Source organism: Hirundo rustica, chromosome 8 (assembly GCF_015227805.2).
Source record: "Hirundo rustica isolate bHirRus1 chromosome 8, bHirRus1.pri.v3, whole genome shotgun sequence".
Classification (NCBI taxonomy): Eukaryota; Metazoa; Chordata; class Aves; order Passeriformes; family Hirundinidae; genus Hirundo; species Hirundo rustica.
In genome coordinates, this window is record NC_053457.1 from 35519253 (window position 1) to 35545057 (window position 25805).

Below are 25805 nucleotides of genomic sequence, written 5' to 3' on the forward strand. Positions count from 1 at the left end.
ATTTCTGGGTCTCACCCTGTTTCTTGTGAAGCACAATGAACCTCAGAGCAAATTTCCCACTAAAACAGGGCCACAAACTGTACCCCATTCTAGAAATCCTCTCCTGGCTGCTGCTCCTTTGGAAAGGTCATCAGAGCAGCCAAAACCTGAGCATCTGCTGCTGCTGCTGCTTGGAAAGGAGCTTGTGCTGCAGGAGGAACGCCATGCTGATATTAAATCACTGAAAATCAAATCATTCCACCTCTACTGTGTGTGGAAAATATTGCACACTTACAAATTGGAGTAAACATGGAATTGAACCTGACCTTCATTTGATTAATTGTGCCTTAAAGCTGATTAAACCCATCTCTAGAAAACAGAAGTTGGCAATTTATTGCAGATACGCAAGAGCCACAGCTCTGAGGCACTCGGGCTCTTCAGAAGAGATTTATGAGTTCCTCGTCCCTTACTTTCCTACAGTTCCCCCACCGAGGACATCCCAGTCTGTCCTGAGAGGTGCACCAGGTGACCATGGAAGGAAATGCTGTGCCCAAGGCCACCACAGGAGCTGCTCCCAGGTCCTGTCCCTGTGAGATCCCTGTGTCCTGACCCATGGGATCCCTGTGTCCTGTCCCCATAGGATCCCTGGGTCCTGTCTCCATGGGATCCCTGTGTCCTGTCCCCATGGGATCCCTGGGTCCTGTCCCCATGGGATCCCTGGGTCCTGTCCCCAGGGCATCACTGTGTCCTGTCCCCATGGGATCCCTGGGTCCTGTCCCCATGGGATCCCTGGGTCCTGTCCCCATGAGATCCCTGTGTCCTGTCCCCATGGGATCCCTGTGTCCTGTCCCCATGAGATCCATGTGTCCTGTCCCCATGGGATCCCTGGGTCCTGTCCCCATGGGATCCCTGGGTCCTGTCCCCATGGGATCCCTGGGTCCTGTCCCCATGGGATCCCTGTGTCCTGTCCCCAGGGCATCACTGTGTCCTGTCCCCATGGGATCCCTGGGTCCTGTCCCCATGGGATCCCTGTGTCCTGTCTCCATGGGATCCCTGGGTCCTGTCCCCATGAGATCCCTGTGTCCTGTCCCCATGGGATCCCTGGGTCCTGTCCCCATGGGATCCCTGTGTCCTGTCTCCATGGGATCACTGTGTCCTATCTCCATGAGATCCCTGTGTCCTGTCCCCATGGGATCACTGTGTTCTGTCCCCAGGGGATCCCTGGGTCCTGTCCCCATGGGATCCCTGTGCCCTCTCCCCATGGGATCCCTGTGCCCTATCCCCAGGGGATCCCTGGGTCCTGTCCCCATGGGATCCCTGTGTCCTGTCTCCATGGGATCCCTGGGTCCTGTCCCCATGGGATCCCTGGGTCCTGTCACACAGTGCCACAGTTCTCACAGGTCACTCACACTCTGAGGCTCTGCTTGGACAGTGGCTCCTAAATGTCTTCTGAACGTGTGCAGAGAGTGATTAAATCAAGTAAAGCAATTAAGTCACTCCTAAATTTTTAATAACCCTTGCCAGGTACATAGTTTTATTTTCTGTAATTAAATGTGAGTTGTAAAAGACTTGGTAAACGCAAAAAGCTTTTCTCAGTGTCAGAGGAAATGCAGCATAATGTTATAAGTACCCAGAAAGATGACATGAATAATTTCAGCATTTTGTTGAAAGCGTGTGTACAGTTCTGATGCCTGATAGGCTGCTCCACACTAGATTTAACCTTTCTGACACACAAAGCACAGAGTGAGCAGCCACAGGGAGCAGCTCTCCTCAAAGCCATGAAAGTCCTGCCCTGGGACATGAACTGGTTTTCCTCTCTTTCATGCTCTGAGCAGAATTAATTTTTGAGGTGCTGCTCCTTAAAAGAATAAAACCTCCTTCTCTGGAAAGTTTATATTTGAAGTATGAATCTTCTCCTATCAGCTCGAAACAAAAATGTGAGCTGCTCTTTTCCACGAAGGTTTTGAGTTAGTTCTTGGTCTTTGATTGTGAGCTGGGGACACAAGACCTTGAGTGTTCCTGCTCTCACCAGGAGTGTCTGGGGAGTCTTTCTTCTGCTGCTTGCCTCATCCTCACAGCACAAGGACTGAGCTGGTATTTAATCATTCACCATCATTCAACAGGAGCCCAGAAATCTGACAGAGCTCTGCTGCAAGCTTTTGCCTCTCCTTGCTCGAGGGATGTGGCTGCAGAGAGGGGTGAGTGTTTCAAACCACCCCCTCAAACCGTCACAGTGACTTGCACGCTGCTGGCAATCCATTTTCATTAGCCCTGGAAGTCCCAGGCAGACTTTCATGGAAACCCGGCAGGAATTCACGTGGGTGGGTTGTGCCAGAGCAGGGTAATGGATCCCCTGGTGTTCGTCAGGGAGCTGAGGCTGTACCAAAAGATCTTCTCTCAAAAGGAGCCCTGACGGCAGCACTGGGACTGACAGTGTCCCCTCTGCCACCTCTCAGACCTGCTGGACCCTCCTCATACCCTGACGGCAGCACTGGGACTGACAGTGTCCCCTCTGCCGCCTCTCAGACCTGCTGGACCCTCCTCATACCCTGACGGCAGCACTGGGACTGACAGTGTCCCCTCTGCTGCCTCTCAGACCTGCTGGACCCTCCCCACGCAAGCCCCACCTGATTTTGTGCTGCTGCCGTCACCCAGCACTGAAACTGCTTAATACACATGCAGTATCCAAAAAGAGATGTTCAGGAATTGGTAACAACTTGGGTTCTTCTGACCCAACAGGTCTCAGATCTCCTGGGAAATTTCTGCTTTTGCAAAGTTTCCATCTTCCAGCCCTCCAAGCACAGCAGGGCAGGCTGCTCCTGAGGGACAGGACCTCGTCAGGCTGCACCAGAGAGGGAGAGGGCAAAGGACAGCGTGGGTCATCGCCAGAGCCAGATCTGGATTTTCTCGCCCTCATGGCATCAGCTCTTGGTCAAATGTGATGGGAGAAACCCTCCAAGATGACCTGGGGAAAGGTGAGCAGGCGCAGCTCACCCAGCCTCTCAGCTGTCCTGTTTGTGTCACCGGCGTGTGGGGACACTTGTGCCACCCGCTGAGCAGGGCTGGGCCCTTCCACGGCTTGGGCACTGCTCGTGTCACACTGTCCCCAAGGCCACGTCTCCCCCAAAGGCCCAGTGCTGGCACATGGCCCCACCCCACACGGGACAGCTGAGCAGGGGACACAGGCGGCTCTGCAGGTGACACAGGCAGCTCTGCAGGTGACACAGCCAGCTGAGCAAGGGACACAGGCTGCTCTGCAGGTGACACAGGCAGCTGAGCAGGTGACACAGCTCTGCAGGTGACACAGCCAGCTGAGAAGGTGACACAGCTCTGCAGGTGACACAGCTCTGCAGGTGACACAGACACCCGAGCAGGTGACACAGGCAGCTCTGCAGGTGACACAGCTCTGCAGGTGACACAGACACCCGAGCAGGTGACACAGGCATCTCTGCAGGTGACACAGACACCCGAGCAGGTGACACAGGCACCTGAGCAGGTGACACAAGCAGCTCTGCAGGTGACACAGCTCTGCAGGTGTCACAGCCAGCTCTGCAGGTGTCACAGGCATCTCTGCAGGTGTCACAGCTCTGCAGGTGACACAGACACCCGAGCAGGTGACACAGGCATCTCTGCAGGTGACACAGCTCTGCAGGTGACACAGCCAGCTCTGCAGGTGACACAGCTCTGCAGGTGACACAGCCAGCTCTGCAGGTGACACAGCTCTGCAGGTGACACAGCTCTGCAGGTGACACAGACACCCGAGCAGGTGACACAGGCAGCTCTGCAGGTGACACAGCTCTGCAGGTGACACAGGCACCTGAGCAGGTCCCAGGTTCGTCACCGGCCCTGGCGCTCCCACAGCTCTCATCCAGGTGACCCTGTGCTCACAGGGGCACCGCTGCTGGGTGACAAAGGGACTGCAGAGCCCCCAGAGCAGCCCTGTGCTGGTGTGAGGACACTCACATGCCACGGACACCGTGCTGGCACTGCCAGGTCGGGGGGCAAATGCCCAGAGTCACCGGCACAGGGAAGGAGGGGGAGCCAGAGAAACAGGGAATGGAAAAGGACTGACACCAGGAAAGCAACCAGCAACCAACCCCAGAGAGACACAGCTTTCTGATCATCACCTCCCACATCCTCCCACATGCTTGGCAAGAAAAACCAGATAAAAATAAACAACAAAGCCTCTTCAGCATAACCGAGCTCTGGTTGGGAAAACAGCCCAGGACTTCACAGAGCCCTGCTGAGCAGGGTGCCAGCTCCGTCAGCCACCAAGGACAACCCCAGCACCTTCCTGCCTCAGTGCCCCCACAGCCCAGACATCCCCACAGCCACTGAAAGCATGAAGAACGTTTGCTGTAAAAGGGCCACGGTTGTGCTGGTAATTTACAATGCATCTGTTGCACCGAGATGCCAAGAATTAAAGCAGTGCCAAATGGCAGCAAGGTGTTTTCCTGAACATTTGTCCTGTGCTGACTGAGCAGCCGTAGTAAAAAAAATACAAAAATAGCCAATTTCGGCCCCGTGGCTGTTCCAATAAACCACAAGTACACAGCAGCAGACCCCCGATAAACAAACCGTGCAGGACCGAGAGCTCACCTTGCCAAAGCTTCCCTTCCCAATCGCCCGGAGGATCTGGAAGTGGTCAAAGTTCACTACGAGGTAAAGAAAAAAGGATTTACATTTGTAAGTGCTTTACTACAAATAAGCTTGCATTTAAAAGAAGGCAGGGGGACAACCAGAGAGCGTTGCCAAGCTTTTATTGAAAGTTTTCCTCTGGGGAAGCTGCAGGACAGCAGCTGCTTTCCTTTCGAGTCTCTTTTCACGTGCTCGAGGGAGCGGGCAGAGGGTTGCGTGAGGTCACTAAATTCGTGGTTTAGCACAAGTTAAAATTCAGCTTCGCCCTCTGTGGATCCAGAGGGAGCTTCACAGAGCTCAGAGGCACCCGGGGAGTGTGGCAGGGTGGGAAGCGTGGTGAGACCCTGCCCCACACTCTGCCCCTGGCCCCTGCCCCACAAACACTGCCCCACAAACACTGCCCCACAAACACTGCCCTACAAACACTGCCCACTGCCCTGCCCCACAAACACTGCCCCACTGCCCACAGCCCCACAAACACTGCCCACTGCCCACAGCCCCACAAACACTGCCCCACAAACACTGCCCACAGCCCTGCCCTACAAACACTGCCCACAGCCCTGCCCCACTGCCCCACAAACACTGCCCCACTGCCCTGCAAACACTGCCCACAGCCCTACAAACATTGCCCACAGCCCTACAAACACTGCCCCACAGCCCCACAAACACTGCCCACTGCCCACAGCCCCACAAACACTGCCCCACAAACACTGCTCACAGCCCTGCCCCACAAACACTGCCCACTGCCCTGCCCCACAAACACTGCCCTACAAACACTGCCCCACTGCCCTGTCCCTGTCCCCTGTGCTCTGGCAGTGCTGGCTGTGCTGGTGCTGGCGCTGGTGCCGGTGCTGCCAGGGGACAGCTCTCAGGGGGCAGCTCTCAGGGGACAGCTCTCAGGGGACAGCTCTCAGAGGACAGCTCTCAGGGAACAGCTCTCAGGGGACAGCTCTCAGGGGACAGCTCTCAGAGGACAGCTCTCAGAGGACAGCTCTCAGGGGGCAGCTCTCAGGGGACAGCTCTCAGGGGACAGCTCTCAGAGGGCAGCTCTCAGGGGGCAGCTCTCAGGGGACAGCTCTCAGGGGACAGCTCTCAGGGGACAGCTCTCAGGGGGCAGCTCTCAGAGGACAGCTCTCAGGGAACAGCTCTCAGGGGACAGCTCTCAGGGGACAGCCCTCAGAGGACAGCTCTCAGGGAACAGCTCTCAGAGGACAGCTCTCAGGGGACAGCTCTCAGGGGACAGGGACAGCCCCTCGCTGCCTTCCCCTGCAAACCCATCTGCAAGGATCCGTGGTTTGTCCCAGAGCCAGCCCGAGGAGCAGTGACAAGAGATGATGGTGCAGCTGTAACACCTCAGCCACTGCCTCCATCAGCTGCTGCTGCAAACAGAATTATTTTTATACCAAAGTACTGCTGTGATTTCATTGAATATCAGTTTTAAATGAAAAAGACAGGGTGAGGAGGAGCTTGTGATGGGCTGAGCCCACCTGCCCAGACACAGCTGTCAGCCCTTGCCAGTTCTACCACGAGACCCTGACCGTGCAGGGGACCCTCAGCATTCCTTGCCGGATGTCTGGACGAAAAGAAATGCTTGGCATGGGCTTGGGGATTTGCGGCATGAGGTGGTCAGCAGTGAGCGCTGAGCCTGGCCACAGAGACCAGAACCACTCAGGAAGAGTGGGAACAAAGAATTCACTATAAATATTACGAGTCCCACTCCCAGATCTTAAATAAATGCACATCTGTCATCTCTGAGGATGAATCAAGAGCCCACGCATGCCCGTGGAGTTCCTATTACCCTTTTGTGCTAGGCTTATATCCAAAATATTGTTATTGTCACTTTTGTGGGACGTTTTCTGCAGGAGAGCTCAGAAAACTTTGCCAAATGAAACTGCAAACAGAATCTGGGCCAGCTCGTGCTCTGTGAGTCCCTGCACCAGCAGTCCCCTCCCTCGGTGAGGCTGAGGGGGGATGCACCAGCACTGCTCCACGTTTGCTTGGTTTAGTTGACTTGGTGGTGATCGGTCAAAGGCTGCCCTCATTGATCCTGGAGGTTCATTCCAACCCTAATGACTCTCTGATCTGCCCAAGATTCCTCCAGGAGATCCCAGCACAGACCCCACAACCTTCTGCAGCCTCCCGGGGCTCAGCTCCAGGGGTGGTGTGTCACCTCCTCATCATCTCCTCATCACCTCCCTTCTCTGTGGGCCTTTTCTTTAAGCAGTGATTTTATTGAGGATTTTCCTACCACCCCTACAGGGGCTGCAGCGAGCAATGCAAAACTGCTGCTTCAACTTCATGAATATTCTGTCTGAAATCCTCTGGCCAAAGCATTCGGAGCAACAGATGAAATGTCTTCCACGTGCAATCAGATCCCCTGGCCGACCTCCCCTCCCCAAGAGGGTGCCCAGCTCCAGTGAGCCCCTTGGCAGGGCAGCATTCCCCTGACAATTAAACCACGGCGCTCACGATCTGCCATCGCTCCAGGACGAGAGCTTGGGACAATTCTTTGTTATAATGTTTGGAATACCGTGTAAAAAGGCATTGCCACCGAGAAAACAAACCCCAAAGTGTCATTTCCATGTATCCATGACTACAGCTGATCTGGGAAGCCTGCTCGAGTCAGCAGGCAGGAAACAAACCTAGATATGAATATTCACCAGGCCCTCGAACCTGTCAGCAGAGATGTCACTCTTAATAAATTAATCCAGAGTTCTGCTGATGGGAAGTTGCACTGACTGGTCTCCCAGTTCCAGTATTTTCTGCAGGATTCAGCAGGCCATCCAATAATTCTCTGTGAGTAAATGATTCTATGATTACGTGATCCCAATAAAGCAAAGGCAATCTCAGCATTTGAAGAAGAAAATCATAGTAGCAGCGTGTCGCTTTTTGTGCACAACACACTGGATTACTAAGAATGTTAACTTATCACTACAGAATATGTGATTATCCCTAAAATAGAAGCCCTGGGCCTGCCTGGAACAATTGCGTGTGCTGGCGAGGCTCCGCTCCCCGCGCTGACAGGAGAAAGCTGTCATTCACCCGCAGCCAGGAGAGCCGATTACCCGTGGGTGACTGCTACGAGCCTGACTCCCAGCCGCCGGCACAGGCTTCGGTGGCAGCGAGCAGGAGGTGACAGCTGCTGCCTTTGGCAGCCCCGCTCGCCCGCTGCTCTGGCTCCGCAGCCACCATCTGGAGAGGCAGCAACGGCCCTGGCCTGAGCAGTCGCTCACCAGAGCGGGACAGGGACCCCAGACCCGGGTGCTTTAGGAACCGGCAGCAGCCACGGCCATGACCCAAGCTGGCAGTGCTCGGGAGGCATTTGGACTACGCCCTAAGAGCGTGCTTTAGCTTTGGGCAGTCCTGAGGCACCAAACTGAGGCACCGGGTGAGCCTAGGTGAGGGGGACTCGTAGGTGCCTTACAACTGAAAACATTCTATTCTTCCCTTCCATTCTGTTCCATTCCATTCTATTCCATTCCATCCCACTCCACTCCATTCCATTCTGTTCCCTTCCATTCCGTTCCGTATTATTCCGTTCCATCCCACTCCATTCCATTCCATTCCATTCCATTCCATTGCACTCCGTTCTGTTCCATACCGTTCTGTTCCGTTCAGTTCCACTCCATTCCTATTGCATTCCATTCTATTCCATTCCATCCCACTCCATTCCATTCTATTCCATTCCATTCCGTTCCATTCCATTCCATCCCACTCCATTCCATTCAGTTCCGTACTATTCCGTTCCATCCCATCCCATTCCATTCCATTCCATTCCATTCCATTCCATTCCATTCCATCCCATCCCATTCCATTCCATTCCATTCCATTCCGTACTATTCTGTTCCATCCCATTCCATTCCATTCCTTTCCATTCCGTTCCATCCCATTCCATTCCATTCCACTCCATTCTGTTGCACCCCACACCCACCTGCAATGTGCACACAGGAGGAGCTGGTGTGCCCATCACCCAGGCAGTGTGTGCCCATCACCCAGGCAGTGTGTGCCCATCACCCAGGCAGTGTCCATCACCCCAGACAGTGTGTGCCCATCACCCCAGACAGTGTCCATCACCCCAGACAGTGTGTGCCCATCACCCAGGCAGTGTGTGCCCATCACCCAGGCAGTGTGTGCCCATCACCCAGGCAGTGCCCATCACCCAGGCAGTGTGTGCCCATCACCCAGGCAGTGCCCATCACCCCAGGTAGTGTGTGCCCATCACCCAGACAGTGTGTGCCCATCACCCAGACAGTGTGTGCCCATCACCCCAGGCAGTGTGTGCCCATCACCCAGGCAGTGCCCATCACCCAGGCAGTGCCCTCAGCTGTGCTGCCATGGCCCCAGGGGTGTTTCCTCAGCTCCTCCCAAGGACAGGACACAGCTGTCCCACTGACTCCTCCTTATCAGCTGCTCCTTATCAATGTGGCACCTTGGCAGGGGACGGCGCCTGCGGGACACAGCATTTGCCCTGTGCTGCTTCCTGGCTCTCCCTGGCACCAAGTGACAAAGCATGAATCACAAATAACGATAAATACCATAGCCTGGCTTTGCTCCGTGTGCTGTGCCTTTGTTCTCTGGCTCCAGGAATGTGTGACAAGAGGGGTGGCAGGGATGGCAGGGGTAAGGATAACAGGGATAACAGGGATAACAGGGATAACAGGGATAACAGGCATGGCAGGGTTCCACGTGCCCACAGGACCTCCCCAAACCTCACGCAGCCCAGCCCTGCCCACTGCACAACAGAGAGCCAGGTGCTGCTCTGGCATCCCTGTAATTAAGATCTCATTGTAATCACAAGATGTGCTGTGGGATAAAGCAGGCTGGATACACAGCTTCCATTTGCCAGTGAAATAGAGAGAATGAAGAGTACATTTCCCTGCAAAAATTCATTATACAGAAGGATGAGGGATGCAAAAGAAAAAAAAAAAAAAAAAGAAAAAAAAAAAGGGAAAAAAAAAAAAAAACAAACAAAAAACCAACCCACAACCACCAGGGCTTTGTCTTGTCTTCACTATTTTAAAATTATTACATCATTTTTTTGCTGTTTATTCTGCAGTTATTTGCAAGATACCTAAAAGTAACACTTTAGGTACACGGTGAACTCCCAGTGAGTGTTCAACATCAGGACCTGGTATTAATCTCCAGCAGCAGGAGAACAATATAGTAGGATGCAGTTAGTAAACCTGGTCTACAACATACTCAAAACTGGGGAAGCCAGCAAAATAAATCACATTTTAAGGTTCAAATCAACCTTTTACTCTTTAGCTGCATGTTTTCCAGCTCCATGAATATCAACAGGAACATTTAACTCCAAGAATTATTCTCTTCAACACTAAAGGCCTAACAAATTATTTTTAAAATCTTGTAACAGCAGATGCGTCGGGGTAGTCTGACATGATCCGCTTTCCATTGATGTATTTCTGCACATTGGCATAATTAATAGCATTTCTCTACCCTCTGTCCTTCCGCAACGTAGCTTGGAAGAAGCACCCCAGTAATGGATACAGAAACATGAAACTGTGGCCACAGAAACCACAAGTTTGCTGCCACAAAATGCCACAAGTTTCATCTGGCAGGAAGGAGAGTTCCAGCCTTGCTCCAAAGCCATCCCACAGGTGGGCTGGCACGAGAGGTGAGGCCACCCCTGGGCAGGGACAGGAACACGGGGGATGCACAGACTGGGGATTGGAGCCGCTCTGGGGCCACAGAGGGCCTGGCCAGGGTGACAGGGCACAGAAGGGAAGGAGGCAGAGCCCAGGGAGAGCTCTGAGCATCCCCAAGGATGGGCTGAGCCCGCCAGGACCAGCAGGGAGAGAGGGACAGGACGAGGCAGGGACGAGAGGACGCAGTATGAAAAGCTCTCAAACCGGAGGATCAGCCTGGGCAACTGGGAGGATCAAAAGCGAGATTTGTGCTCAAATGCAGAGGGATGGAGAGAGGCAGCAAAGGGCGATGGGGAGTGATGACAGCAGTCCCTCCCGAGCCTGGAACCCTTGGAGCACAAGGCATGGCTCTAACCGTGCAGTGCAGGATGCCTCTGCTCTCCCTTCTGTCCCCGGAGAAAACACAAGCTGCGTGTTCGGTCACCAGCGTCTCGGGCCAATCTGTTTTGCCTATTCGTATCCACAGAGAAGATTACACAGGTGAGGGAAATGGAAATCCAGTGTCTGGACTGTCAGGAACCTCAAGTGAGCATTCACTACCCGGGAATCCAGGGAATGCTGGTAGATAATGGAAGAAATTAAAGGTACAATGCCAGCCCAGCGCTGTAAGTGAGCCCCTTTAGAAACCACAGACCCCAGCCTACTGTTAGGAAGCAACCCTAAAGTCATGTAAAAACGGAGTTATTGTATCATTAAAGTTAGTCCCTGCAGCTCCTTAAGGAATTGAACACACCATGCAAAGCAAATGCTAAGTCAGTTTAGGAGGACTGGGTAATTGATGAGCAATGCAAAAATGTTTGCATTGGCCAGAAACCATTCCTCATGAGCAAAAAAATACCCCTGGAGTTGGCCAGGAGCTCTTCCAAGGAGTGCGAGCACGCTGCATTGATCTGATGTCCATCAGCGAGCTCAGGAGGCACTGGAGAGGGAAAAGGAAACCCAGCCCTCATCCCTCCTGCTCCGCGTGCTTGGCCAGTGCTATTTCTGTTAGAAAAGCACTTTACTGTGCAACAACAACCCAGGGGGGCCAACAGGTCACTCATTAACCGGCTGAGCCCTGGCTGGTGCAGATTAATGAGCACTAAATGAGTTCACAGGGGTTCCAAAAGCCGGGGAGATGAGGATGGGCTTCACACACACAGGATTGGCACCCAGAGCTGCTCCACCCACAGCCCTCACAGCAGCCAGGGCTCAGGTCAGCCTGTCTCAGGATGGCTGCAGGGCAGCTCCACGGACATTCCCCAGAGCCCTCAACCACCCAGAGTGAGTGAGCAGTGCCCCAAGGCCAGCACCGAGGATGGCCCGGTGGCCTTTCAATAAATATCTCCTTTTCTAGCTCTAGTCTCTGTTTCAGGTCAGCGTTCCTAAGGCATCAGTTCTGTTATCCCATGCTGCCACGTGTCTGGCTGTTATTTCACAGAACCACGGGGTCACAGAACCACGGGATCACAGGGTCACAGGGTCACAGAACCACCGAGTCAAAGAACCACGGGATCACAGGGTCACAGGGTCACAGGGTCCCAGGGTCCCAGAACCAAGGGGTCACAGGATCACAAGATCACAGGGTCACAGTGCCACAGAACCACGGGGTCACAGAACCACAGGATCACAGAATCACAGGATCACAGGGCCACAGGATCACAGGATCACAGAGTAACAGAATCACAGGATGAGAGGGTCACAGGGTCACAGGGTCACAGAATCACAGGATCACCAGGCTGGAAGAGACCTTCCAGATCATCGAGTCCAAGCCAGCCCTAACACCTCAGCTAGACCACGGCACCGAGTGCACTTCCACAAGGGCACTGCCCCTCGGCAAAACCACCTGCTAAATGATCCGTTTTACAGTGGTCCCTCTGGTTAAATGGCTTCCTGGAAAATTCCTGGAAAATTACAGAGCAGGGGTGCTGGAAAAGCAAAGGTCACTCAGGCATTCACTCCACAATGGAAACACCCAGGTGACCTGCAGGGCCAGGGCCACCACGCCCCCTCCCACAGCTGAGGGCAGGAGGCAGGTGCTGGGCTGGCAGGTGACAGGGACAGCCACCACATCCAAGCCTCCTGCAGGGGAGCACAGCAGGAACCACTGCCCAGAGCAGCAGCAGCCACAGCACAGCTGCACACACCTTTGTTCACCTGTGCCCAGGAGCAGCTCCTTCCCAGGGCAGCAGCAGCCACAGCGCAGTGTCACAGCACAGTGCAACAGCACAGTGTCACAGTACAGTGTCACAGTACAGTGTCACAGCAGTGTCACAGCACAGTGTCACAGCACAGTGCCACAGCACAGTGTCACAGCAGTGTCACAGCACAGTGTCACAGCAGTGTCACAGCAGTGTCACAGCAGTGCCACAGCACAGTGTCACAGCAGTGTCACAGCAGCACCCACAGTGGGCTGATGGGCAGCACAGCCAGCTCTGCCCCACAGCAGCAGTCCCAGGGCTGGATTGTTGCTTTTTTCCTTACTTCTACTGATAAGAAAATTTTATTTCAAGGAACTGTAATTCATTTACGGAAAAAAAGGGGGGAAAAAAGCTTTTATAGCACATGCTTATGGTAGCATAACGTTAGCAGTAAACAGCTGCTGGATGTTACCTAATGTTTGTGCAGCATGTGTTAGAAATGATAAATGGCTGAGTTTCGGTGCCTCCTGAAAGATTGAGGCTGTGCCACATTCAGGGCTCCGCTGGGACTGCTAAAATCCCCAAAGTGAACAGAAGCACCTTTGTAAAGCTTCGTAATTTTAGACAAGTTAATTCCAACAAGGATTGTAAAGCTGGCTGGACCAGGATTCTGAATTAATTGCCTCCATTCATTTGTTTACAACATGTAAAATTGTCTCTTCTGGAGTGTTTTCAATACTGGCCATGCCAGGACTTTTTAGCCCAATAAAGACTCTTCTGCAGTTTTATTTTAAAAGGTATAAAAAGAATAAAGACTTACACAAAATTAAACGGTTGAGCTCAAATGAAGTTTTCATTTCTCCTCTGAAAAAAATCTGAATTTCAGGTGTAATGCCCAAACTGGGTGTTTTTCACCACTTCTGTGTAATGCTGATGAAGCTCCAGCCCCACTCTCAGCTCCTGGCCCAGCTCCACACCCTGACCACGCAGGCAGGGACTCCCCAGCCCTGGCCACAGGGAACGCACTGGTTTGGGGGAAAACACTCATAAAAACCACCCTAAACAATCACAGAATCATTAAGGTTGGAGAAGACCCTTGAGTTCACCCAGTCCAGCCATCAGCCAGCAGGGTCCCAGCAAAGCTCAAGCTCCACATCCCCTCGGTTTCTGAGCACTTCCAGGGGTGGGGAGTTCACCCCTGCCCCGGGCAGCTGTGCCAGGGCCCAGCAACCCTTCACAGGAGAACTTCTCCCCTGTGTCCCCCCTGAGCCTCCCCTGGCCCAGCCTGGGGCCATTCCCTCTGCTCCTGTCCCTGCAGAGCCACAAGGGTCCTCCTGAGCCTCCTTTTCTCCAGGCTCAGCCCCTTCCCAGCTCCCTCAGCCCCTCCTGGGGCTCCAGACCCTTCCCAGCTCCATTCCCTGCCCTGCACTCCAGTCCCTCAATGCCAAAAAATAAGGCTGAGAACAAAGTTTGGGGTGTCTTTGCCATTTCCATTCAAAACTGAGAGCTGAGAACCAGTTTGCTCACAAACTTTTGGGGTTTGTCAGCCTGGGTTCACCCCCATCCCTGGGAAAACATCCATGGTTTTATGCATGTTCTGCACGTTCTGGCTCTTCAGTGTCGAGGTTTGCTGAGCAAGCCCAGCTTAAATACAATTAAGGAACTCTCATAGGGATGTAGAAGCCTTTAGTAATCAGAAATAAAATCCAGGCAGCAGACATACACTGTTTCCAGGAAGAAACTCATCACTACTATTCTAAGCCAGCTCCAGTCCTCCCAGTTGTACGAGACAATGGCTACCAACATCAGATGAGGCAGAAGTCCACAGAGGACCCTTGTGATGAAGCAGAAAGCTTGAGGAGGAAGAAATAAAGAAAATATTGTTGAAATCTGTAATAAAATTCAGGATGTGGAAGTTCAAGGAGTATCTCCAACATTAAATTAGAAGACACATGGCAGAGATGGATCATAGAGTCACAGCACCCGAGACTGGACTGGGTAGGAAGGGATCCCAAATCCCACCCAGTGCCACCCCTGCCCTGGCAGGGACACCTCCCACTGTCCCAGGCTGCTCCAGCCCCAGTGTCCAACCTGGTCTTGGGCACTGCCAGGGATCCAGGGGCAGCCACAGCTGCTCTGGGCACCCTGTGCCAGGGCTGCCCACCCTCACAGGGCAGAAACCCTCCCATATATCTAAACTAAATTTAACCTCTGTCAGTTTAATCATTTAAGATCAAAGGAAGTGATTTAATTAGAACCCCTTTGAGGCAGGATTTTTCCCCCTTCATGGGACGTGTGTGCAGCCTCACAGGACCCTGGTTCAACAGCTCGTGTCCTTAAACTTCTCTCCAGTAAGTGCTTTTTAGCAAGAGAGGGTTTCTGCTACTGCAGCCCACTCAGAGCAGTCCTCCCTTCAGTACAGGTGCACCTGGCATTTTACCATCAGCCACAGCCCCGGAACACACAAGGGGGGGAAATGGAAGATGCCCAAGCCCTCAGCACTCCTGTCCTGGGCCCTGCAGAGGCAGGACTGGACCCTCGGCTCATTCCTTCATCCTAACCGTCCTCATCAGACCTGTCACTCATGAAATATGGATACTGCAGCACTCCTCAGCCTCCACACTGGAGCAGGAAACCTGCCCTGCACCCTCGGGCTGCAGCTGAACTGTAAAATATTTAAGCCCATCCAGAGATGCTGAATGAGTTCTGGAGGCGGGACACCAGCAGGGCTGGCAGCTGAGCTTATGCAAACCCATACTGAGGTGGAAGGAGGATGTGTCTGAAGAGCTGCTGGAGAGCTGGTGCCTCTGGGTTCCCGTCCTGAGGGCAGCACCAGCGCCGTTCTCCTGCCAACACGAGAGAGGCCCTAGGGCCAGCAGGAACCAGCTGCTCTTACGGCAGCCTGAACAACAGCCACTGTCCTTTGGCAGCCCCTCAGCGTGACCTGGGATGGGTTTCCCAAGAGGGAAGGGAGGGATCAGCATCCCACAGCCTGTGGTGCAGGGACGAGGGCTGTGACAGGGACCTGCCTGCCAGGGCACAGGCGGCAGGAGCTCTGCGGGTTCTCTTCTGAGCACAAGCAGGAAAACAATGCATGGCAGGTTCTACTGCTCTGTGGGGAAGCAATTCCACCAGCCAAACTCCATTGCCTCGTCTGAAATTTCCAGAAGGCACAGCACTGGAAGGCAGTGGTGCAGGAGCCTCCAGCTACCCGAGCCACCGGGCTCCATCCTGCCCCATCCATCCATCCATCCATGATCCATCCATCCATGATCCATCCATCCATCCATGATCCATCCATCCATGTCCATCCATCCATGTCCATCCATCCACCATCCATCCACCATCCATCCATCCATCCATCCATCCATCCATGTCCATCCATCCATCCAACCACCCATCATCCATCCATAATCCATCCATCCATGTCCGTCCATCCATCCATGTCCATCCATCCATGTGCATCCATCCATCATCCATCCATCCATCCATCCATCCATGTCCATCCATCCATGTGCATCCATCCATCATCCATCCATCCATCCATCCATCCATCCATGTCCATCCATCATCCATCCATCCAGGTCCGTCCATCCATCCATGTCCATCCATCCATCATCCATCCATCCATGTCCATCCATCCATCCATGTCCATCTATCATCCATCCATGTCCATCCATCCATCATCCATCCATCCATGTCCATCCATGTCCATCTATCATCCATCCATCCATGTCCATCCATGTCCATCTATCATCCATCCATGTCCATCCCTCCATCCGTCCATGCCTCCATGCCTCCATCCTCTGCTTTAGTGTTTGCTGTAAGGTTCCATCCTGCCATGCCAGTGACACACCCTCTGCCTGGGTGAGGAGCAGCTGAGCTGTGCTGTGCTGGCACCATTTTCAAGCACTGACCACACTTCAGTTCTGTCTAATACAACAAGGACAGATTTTCTTTTTTTTATCATTTATGGCACAGTAATAGTTCCACTGAGTGTCCCCAACTCGCAGTGTAATAAATACAGGGTTTATATCAGAAATAAATCAGCTTATTTCCACAAGCTTGGCTCACCCTGTGCTCCTGACTGTACAAGGGAAACCATTAAACAAGAAGTTAATTCTTTAACCCATTTCAATCCACAATTTAAAGACAAGTTGTTCTGTGACAAAGCCCAGTCTGAGGGTCTGACACACAAACTGCTCCCCACGCTCAGGTCCTCAGTTCACCTGCGCCCTGAGGAGAAGGCAAGCCCAGATCTCGGCCCTTCTCTCGGTAGGAGCCTTCCTGGAGTGAACTCACAGAGCTGAAAGGATGCAAAGGGTTTGTGCTGCCATCCTGCCCAGGAGCGTGTCTCACTCCAAAAGCACTCCACCTTCCATGCTCCAGCCTCTCCTCTATGTTAATCACTTCAAAGTTGCTAAATTATTCACTGCTCAGAAAATACATTTTCATTTCTTAGAGCTGGCAGCCAAGAATGACTTACAGAAATAGGTCATGCTCATCCCATAGAAGAATTACCATACACTTCATGTGCTCCCCTCCCCAGTTTCCATTTTTAAGCTCTGCTCCACGTGAGGATGGGCCAAATTTAAACCGTCTGCATTTTTCATGCTTCTCCCACCGTCTCCACCATGTACCCTGACTTTCCATTTTTAATAAACTGTACCCAGCAAAAATATTAACAGACCAACTTTTGTCTGGTTTTCCTGTAGACTCGAGCAAAGCTTTAATGATAACTGCAAAGGAAATAACCCCAGTTTTCCAATGCCACTACCGTGGCTTGGGAAAACTCCATCGTGCCAGAGCCCAGCCACCCCTGCCCTTGTCCAAGTGGGGTTTGCACCTGCCTTGAAAGGGGTAGCCTGTTGTAGTTTTCCTTCTTTTCATTTTCTCTATCTAAGTATTTCCAAAATAAACAGATTTTAATGTGACAGAAAAAAAAAAAAAAAATCTTGCTGGCACATTTAATTTTCTGGTTTTACGCATCCCCAAAGAAAACACAATCAGCCAAGGCCTGTTCCCAGCAAGCTGTCAGCCAGGATATTCCCAGGCTGCTGCTGTCTGTTGGGTCCACAGGAATTTTTCCTCACTGGGAGGCACAGAACAAGGGCCCCGTTCAAGCTCTGTGCTCCTGTTGTGCTTTGCACAGGCAGTGCCAGCCCTGGATCTCTTGGAGACCACACTGGTGCCTGCAGCCTCTGGGATGGGATTCAGCCCAGGGGAAACACGTGGCACATGAAACCAAAGCACAAAGCAAGAGACCTTTAATAGAATCAAAGAATCACAGACTGGTTTCTCTTGGAAGGGACCCTGAAGCTCATCCAGTTCCAAACACCTTCCACCAGACATTCTCGCAGGAAGGCTCTGGGAAGTGCCAGCCCCTTTGAGCTCAGTCTGGTTAAGCACTGGGGACCTGCCTGAAGCCAGCCCCGGTGAGACAGCCCCGGTGAGACAGCCCCGGTGAGACAGCCCCGGTGAGACAGCCCAGCAGCCCCCAGCAGGTTCCAGCCCTGCCCTGGCCCAGTCCCTGGCAAGGCCGGGTCCCTGCAGCCCGACTCTGCTCTGTTTGTTTGTGATTCACGCCAAGAGAGAGGGATGCTGATCGCAGAAGGCAGCTGCCCTGCCATATGCAGCGGATTAATTACTGTATCGTTTGTTCCCATGGCAGGTCGAGGAGATCATTACCAACTCAGGAACACGAGCGCTAATAATAGTATTGCTCCCCATCGTATTCCAGCGTTCAGCTTGTTCCGATTGTTCGGCTCAATAACAGCTTACACTAATTCCCACCAACTTTTAACGCCCGTGCGTTGAGAAGTCCACGCTCAAACGGCACAAATTCCAATTCACAGCAGGATTAACTCTTCATGCTTTAAACTTAATTACATGCAGTCAGGTGGCTCTTGATGTTCCTTCCTCCTTAGCTAAACCCAGGCACACACGTTTAATGATTCCTCTGCACATTCTCTGATGGAGCTAATTAGGACTCCTGGGGGGCCAAGTGCAACTTCCCCAGTGTTGTCTAAACCGAAAACAAAATGTTCCAGAAGTCACGCTGCGCATCCAGGCTCTGCGAGACAACTCGCCCCTGTGAGTCTGCAAAACCCAACGATGTTTGCCGGGAGGAAGGAAAAAGGCTCAGAAAAGTGCTGCCCACAGAGTCACACAATTGATCAGGTGGGAAAAGCCCCCTGAGATCATCGAGTCCAATTGCACCTCCAAGGTAACCAAGCCCCCAAGGCTGCTCCTGGCACTCGCTGCTGCATCCTCGTCGCCAGCGAAGCAGAGCGATCAAACACACCAGCACTGGCAGCTCACCGGCTCCCGCTATCACCCCGCAGCCTCTCCAGCTGGGTCACGGAGGTGGGAACTCTGTTTGGCTGCCAGGACGGTGCACGGTGAAGCCGCTCCATGACTCACTCCCAAAAACAGGAAAAACCTCAAACCCAGCATCTGACTGATGCCAAAAGCCCCCAAGTAAATAGACAAAGGGATAAACTCCTATGAAACACCATAAATATAACTTTGAAATACCCAAACTGAAGCCAATGAAGCACTGCCTTTGCTCAAAGTAGTGCAATTCCCCCACAGGGAGGGGGAAAAAAAAAAAAAAAAAAAAAGAAAAGAAAAAAAAAAAAAGAAAAGAAAAAAAAAAAAAAAAAGTTGAGGAGGAAACAGCCTCAACAAGGTTGTGGGGACAACACCAGGGGCCATCCTGTCCTCTCACCTGCCTGTGACGCTGCCCCAAATCCCTCTCCCACCTCCTCATACACCATCTGTTTTCCCTACAGCTGGGTCACAACTTTTTTCATGCATCTCACTTTAAACAGCAGTGAGAAACACCGAATTCAACAAATTCCTGATAAATTGTAGAATCAATTGAATGAAATCAAAACCTTTCCCTTCTCTCAGCCTCTGTTTTCACACTTGACATCTTGAGCACTTTCCAGTTAGATTTAATGAACAGAAAGTGTTCTCTTTTTTATTCCCTAAAGGCAAATACTACTTTTCTACCTCTTGGGGAAAAAATTGTTCAAAATCTGCTTCCTTTTGATCAAGACACAGAGAGAAAAAGACTAAATGTTCCTTAAATTAGCCTACTAGTATCCAGAAATACCAAAAAGCCATTAAAATTGATATATATGTATCTTCATAGGATGGAGGATGTGTACATTTGCTGCCAGAGGAGGGGCCAAGCGTTGTGCTCGCGGTCAGGATGGAGATGCAGTGTCTGATGCACGCAGGTAACACCCTCCTGGAAAAGTGAGAGCACAATCTGCTTTGTCCCTTCCACCTTTAAACCAGCGTCCTCCCACAGCCTCATCCCAAACGATACTGCTGGGGCCATAGGGAAAAAACAAGCTCTGCATTTCCAAAGACTCCTTCTCCTCGCCTTTTCCTCGGCTATGTGCCGGTTTTCCAGGGGTATTTAAGCTTTGGCCCTCGCGCTGCTCGCAGCGCAGGATGAAGGCTGGCAGCGCCGGGATGCCAGCAAGGCTCTGGGTGCCTCGGGCTCCCCTCCCACGGCCCCGCGCTGAGCCATTCACCCCCCGGCCGCAGCTCCAGGGACACCATTCCCACGGGAACAGAAGGGTCCGTGCCACCCTGGGGATGTGCCACACCTGCCCACACCCTGCTCGTCCCCAGCACAGACCCAAACCCCACCCAGCAGAGCAGCGTCTCAGCCTTCTTCTGCAAACAGCGCGGCTGCCTCTGCTACCTGTGTGGAATTCCTGCGGAGCATCTCCCAGGGAAACGGAACCGAGCGCTGACACTGAGTCAGCCCCAGACAGGAACCTCTCCGCAGAGCAATCTTCCCAGCTGCTTTGGGCAAACCAAGGCTGACTTTGCACGTACGTAGGCATTTGTTTTTCCTTTAAAAACTGCCGTGTTAATTGCTGGCTGACTCTGCTGGCTCTGGCAGGAGTTGGGGAGTCCAGAGGCAGCTCCTGCTTCATCCCCAGCGCGGGAGGAGATGCTGGTCCAGCCGATGCCTGCTATTTTTTTTTTTTTTTTTTAACTAAATATGTAATTTACAATATTGAACAAAATATGGAATAAATACCACTTGTCACTATCCAAAGCTACAACTTCCCTTAAGCCTGTAATTACTTAGAAAAGCCTTTCACTACTGTACAGATCTCCCACTGATTTTCCCCCAGTAAATTCAGGCTGAAGCTGACGACTATCGGCTGAAAGACAGGAGTTGATTTCAGCCTATTTATCCTGCAGTTTGACCTATCCCAGCGATGAGGAGAAGAAGCCAGCTGGGTGTTGTTCATGTGTACTGGGAGCCCGGACAGGGCTCCAGCCCGGCTGGCGTGGCCGCGGGGGTCACGGCGCCCACGGTCCCCTCCGGCGATGGCGCTCCCGAGGGTGCCTGGTGCCAACCAGGAGAGGAATGAGAAGGATACGGCTCATCTCCCAGGTGGGAACTGGGAGGGGTCCCTGAGTCAGGAACCTGCTGAGCCCCCTCCTGCCCACGCTGTCCCCAAGGGCCCCCAGCCAGACACAGCTCCAGCACTGGGAATCTCCACTCTGCTGGCCCAGCCACTGCTGACTACAAGGCTCCCCACACCAGGAGATGCCTGCCCGAGGTGACAACGCCCAGGTGACAGGCACCAGAGAGGTTCCTGGTGCCATTCCACGGCGCACACCCCACGCCCCGTGCGCCACCAGCTGCAGAGCCGCCGTGCTGAACATGTGCCAGCTTGCATCATTAAACATAAGGTGTTTTTTCGTGTCTTTTGGGCAAGAAGTACTCAAAATGCATTAATGTCTTGCTCTGTTAACAAAGAAACTATGGCAACACACACAGAGCTGCCAAGAGAATTACTGAAACAAGGTTTAATAGTTAATAAGCAGCCAGATGATGTCAGATTCATCTATTAAGACCAGTTTATATCTGCCTATTAGAACTTAATGTCCCAGAAAGTTGGGTTGGCCAGGATTAAATAGTCTCCCTTTTAGCCCAATTATCAGCAATAAAACCAATTTTCTAAAGAATAGGGTAGAGTTATCCAAAATGTGGCCAGACCAAGCCTGTATTTTGCAGCATGCCTATAATGTTCCTTTTGTTAAGGAGCAATTTTCTAGATGTCAGAGATGTGAATCAAAATTTAATGTGTGTGCGTGTGTGTGTTATGGAAATGGCAATTGCAGCAGTTGCTCGCAGCACACCCCGACTGCCAGGCAGCACAGGAAACCAAAGGCTTTTATTCCCATTTATCCCAGTGCATTTCTGAGTGTGCTGGAATTGTTCTTCTTTCTAATTGAGGTGATCAAGAATTCTTAAGAAATAATTTTCAGCTAAAACTAGTTTCTAAAATGGAATAATGAATATTTTATGGAAAAGCATTAAGTTGCAGGTACACCTGCAGGGAGTTTTGTTCGGGCACATCCACCATGAGGAGACCCCGAGGTCCCACAGCTGCACACGTGGTGCTGGCCCTGGGAGGCTGCCCCATGGAGCTGGCTGTCCATCAGGAAACTTCCACAGCTTCCTTCCTGTTTATTGAACCAGCTACTGCTTGTTTTGCTGCTGATGGAGATGGAGCAAAAGGTGCCTCCCTCCCTCTGGCACTGTCGCCCGGTCCCAGACCAAAGGCCAACCTCCCCAGGCCGAGGTCACTGGACAGAGCCCACCTCCAGTCCCTGCCCAAGCTGCTGCCACATCAAAGCTTTATGATGGATCACACACCCCAGTTCAGGCACACTTCTGTTCCTGCAGAGCTGCTCTCTAACCAGTGTCCTCCCAACCCCTCATCTCTGCTGCTGCCATCTCCAGAGATGCCGCAGCTGCAGGAGCATCCATCCCTCAGACTGCCTGACACTCTGTCTCTGCCTTGCTCTATTCTTAGCAACTCTCAGATCACCAATCCTTGAAACCATCTCATCTCTGACCTACCACTTCTTCAGCTTTCCTTCATCTCAGTCTCCAGTGCTGCTTCCCCTGAAATCAATCAGGAACTCTCAAGGCTTTCAGAGGGAAAGACAGGACATTATTTCTGGACAGTTCCCCGCTCTCTCCTGATTATGTCTGACTCCTTCCGCTCCCCTTACGCCCAATGCAAAATTAAAATCTCTGGCAAAAAAAACTCCTCCTGCACTTCCTAAGGCTTTTTGTACCATCCATCTTTAACCGTGGCACCCAGCACTACAATTTCAGCTGACCCCAGAGGAGCTGCCAGGCGTTGGGGGCCAGCCCAGGAGACACTGGGGGAAGGGGGTGGTTCCCCAGCACCCCTGGGACCAGCCCTCACCTCCCCAGGCAGGAGCAGAACCTGCACCCACCTCCCACAGCTGCCCTGAGCCCGGCTGCACCCACAACACAATGGCTCTGCCTGGTTTTGCCCAATTTTAACACATCTGGCACCTTCACACGACAGCAGGGTGAATGCAAAAGAGGCACTGGAAACTCCCACCAGAGCTGGTGGGCCCTGGGCAGGTGGGACAGAGAGGTCACCTGAGCCACACAGCTCAGGGAGCGCTGAGAGAGCCCGGGCTGCACTCCAAACCTGACCCACCTGGGCAGCCCTGAGGCTTTGGGAGCACAAAGTGCCAGATTTGGTGGAATTTCTCACGTGTACGCAACCCCTCAGCAAAGAAAATCATTAAACAGCTTTAAAAGACTCAGCTCTTCATGCAAACACCCTGGGAGAGATAGGAAACGTTCTCTTCTCTGTGAAGTGAACAGCTGAGTAACTTGCAGCAGATGGACCATATTTGGATCTCTCGCTCATAAATACAAGATTCACCATTTGGAATTAAACGAGAGGAGCAGCTGTCCATTGTCCCATTTGGAGGGGTTCTGTTCATTAAATAAGCAGAAGCCAGGTGTCTGTGGAAGGAAAATCACAGAATCCCAGAGTCACTGAGGCTGGAAAATCCCTCCCAGCCCATGGAGCCCCAGCTGTGCCCCATCCCCACCCTGTCCCCAGAGCTCTGAGTGCCGCCTCCAGGGATTCCTGGGACACCTCCAGGGATGGGGATCCAAACCTCCCTGGGCAGTGCCAGTGCCTGAGCTCCCTTTCCATGGGGAAATTCCTGCTGCTGTCCCCCCTGAGCTCCCTTTCCATGGGGAAATTCCTGCTGCTGTCCCCCCTGAGCTCCCTTTCCATGGGGAAATTCCTGCTGCTGTCCCCCCTGAGCTCCCTTTCCATGGGGAAATTCCTGCTTCTGTCCCCCCTGAGCTCCCTTTCCATGGGGAAATTCCTGCTGCTGTCCCCCCTGAGCTCCCCTGGCCCAGGCTGGGGCCGTTCCCTCTCTCCCTGTCACAGAGTGCCAGTCAGTGCAAGCACAAAGCATGTGTCACTGAATCCCTGATTCTCTGTTACCAAGGAATAATGATCTTTGGAGTTTCCAGACCAGACAAGGCTCCTGCTCAGCCAGGAGTCCTGTCATTTCATCCCACGAGCAGTGCCACTGGAAGGGGTACAGCTATTCCCCTAATCCTGCACAAAAGAAGGGCTGGAACTTAGGGAAGGATGCTTTTCCTGTCTGGATTTTCCCACACAAACCCCACAACAGCTACAAAAATAAACAATAATTAAACTGCAACCTAATCAATTGTCTTTGTTTATGATAAATTATGAATTCCTGTATTATGGACACTCATTAAGTCCAGAAGGCTGCTAAATAAAATGTATCAACATTCATAACTCCCTGACCTAGTGCCCACATAATTTAGTGCCAGACTTCCATGACTCCAGCGAGGCCAGCAGCAGGCTGTGCCAGGAGGATTTGGGTCCTGCTGGAGTGGGCGTAGAGGGAGCGTAAATCTAAACTAGGGATGGGATGACTCAGTTGAGACCGTTCGAATGAGGCAGACGATAAAAATACCCAAAAGACGTAAAGCAAATCTCAGAAACACTCCTCTGGTTCTCAGCCAGCAGGGCTGGGCCGTGTTCTCTCACTCGCTGCCACCCCAAGCCCTGCCGTAGGCAGGGACAAGGCTGGCACGAGCCGGGGGTGGGCAGCAGGGCTCGCACCCTCCCGGCTTCCCCAGCACTGCCCCTGCGAGGCTGACCGGGAAACGCTGGGAAATGCTCTGAGTGGCAGGGAAGAACCACAAACCCAGAGGCAGGTGTGGGGTGCTGGCCCCCCAAAAGCACTGAGGGGTTCCTCAGCTCCACGCCAGAGCGGGCACAAGCTGCGAGGGCCGGCCCTGCAGCAGGGCTGCTCCCACAGCACACGGAAATGCCACCAGGGCTCTTCCCTTTCTGGATTAAAGCCCTCCAAGGATGCGCTTCTTTTGATTCATTTCTTTCGGGCTTCACTTCTGGAGCAGAATAAGCCATCCTTATCTTATTATCTTAAAAAGTAGATTTTCCCTAGGAAAGTGGAGCTTCGCCTATTTCAGAAGTGAGGATCTTCTCTCCATAATTGCCATTAAGTAACGGACACTCATTGAATTAAAGGCTCTCTATAATTTGACAAGAATCTCTAGAAATCATTTCTCCCTCGAATTAGCTCTTTGAGAGGTTTTCTGACAAGATGTAATTGAGAGGCTGACCTTCACCGGGAGTGGGGGTAGCTCACAGAGCCCTGTTGAGGAGCTTGAGGAAAAGGGCTGGAGGGATCTGGAACAGAGTCAATGGTCTCTTATGCCCTCCTGAATAACCCTGGAGTCCCAAAGTCCTTTTTTCAGAAAGAATTTCAAACCCTTGCCTTAACCCAGCCTCGTCCCTGTCAATGGCCCCAAGGAGTGAGGGGAAAGGGGAAGTGTTGCCAGAGAGTGTTTGAAGTTCCTATTTTTAATTAATAACGTCAAACATCTGCTGCACATTTCAATGGGGTTTGAGAGACGTGCTCATTGTAAATGATTCCTTGTTAACTAATTATGAAATGCAAAGTCATTGCCAATTTACCATTGCCAGACAATGCTACAGCTGCTTTCACACGACACAATAGGCTCAGGCTTTTAGACAGATTCTTCAAAGGCAATAAGTGATGAGCAGGAAAATCGGGCCCTTTTCATGATGGCAATTGAGGATTCCCACTGTTTTGAACAGAGATCTCACTCAAAGACTGAAATATTGTATTCCTGCTATGATACCTGAAGCTGCTGCCTCAAAATCATTGAAAATGTAGACACGGTTTTCTCTCTGTTGTTATATTTCTGTTCCCTTGCTCACTTCCCCACAGCCCACTCAGGCACTCTGGGTGACATCTCTGCTCAGCATCTGCCTCTTCCTCACTCCCAGCACGGGGACCCGAGGATGCAGACGCTGGAAGCTGGGCTCCAGCTGCCACCAGTCCCAGGGACGAGGCTGCAGGCTGACAGCGTGTCTTTAATAACCGCATCTCACGTTAGCAGAACATCTTTGTTTACGCCTAACACACCACATGACATTCAGCAGTATACGAGGAAGGAGTGTAATTAAATCTCTACTGTAATTGT

At 52.2% G+C, this 25805-nt stretch overlaps 1 protein-coding gene across 3 annotated transcripts in view; it reads right to left on the reverse strand.

Moving 5' to 3' along the window:
* The window catches only part of STK32C (serine/threonine kinase 32C), a 71908-nt gene that overhangs the window by 28368 nt on the left and 17735 nt on the right, over nucleotides 1-25805 (reverse strand). For 2 of the 3 annotated variants that reach the window (XR_005702030.1, XM_040071909.2), the window contains exon 2: nucleotides 4579-4634. The exons of the other annotated variant lie outside the window; for it this stretch is intronic. Coding sequence is in view for 1 of the 2 variants with exons in the window: in XM_040071909.2 (XP_039927843.1) it covers nucleotides 4579-4634 (56 nt within the window). In the remaining variant the exon portion in view is untranslated. The remainder of the gene's footprint in view (nucleotides 1-4578; nucleotides 4635-25805) is intronic. 3 annotated transcript variants of the gene reach the window in all.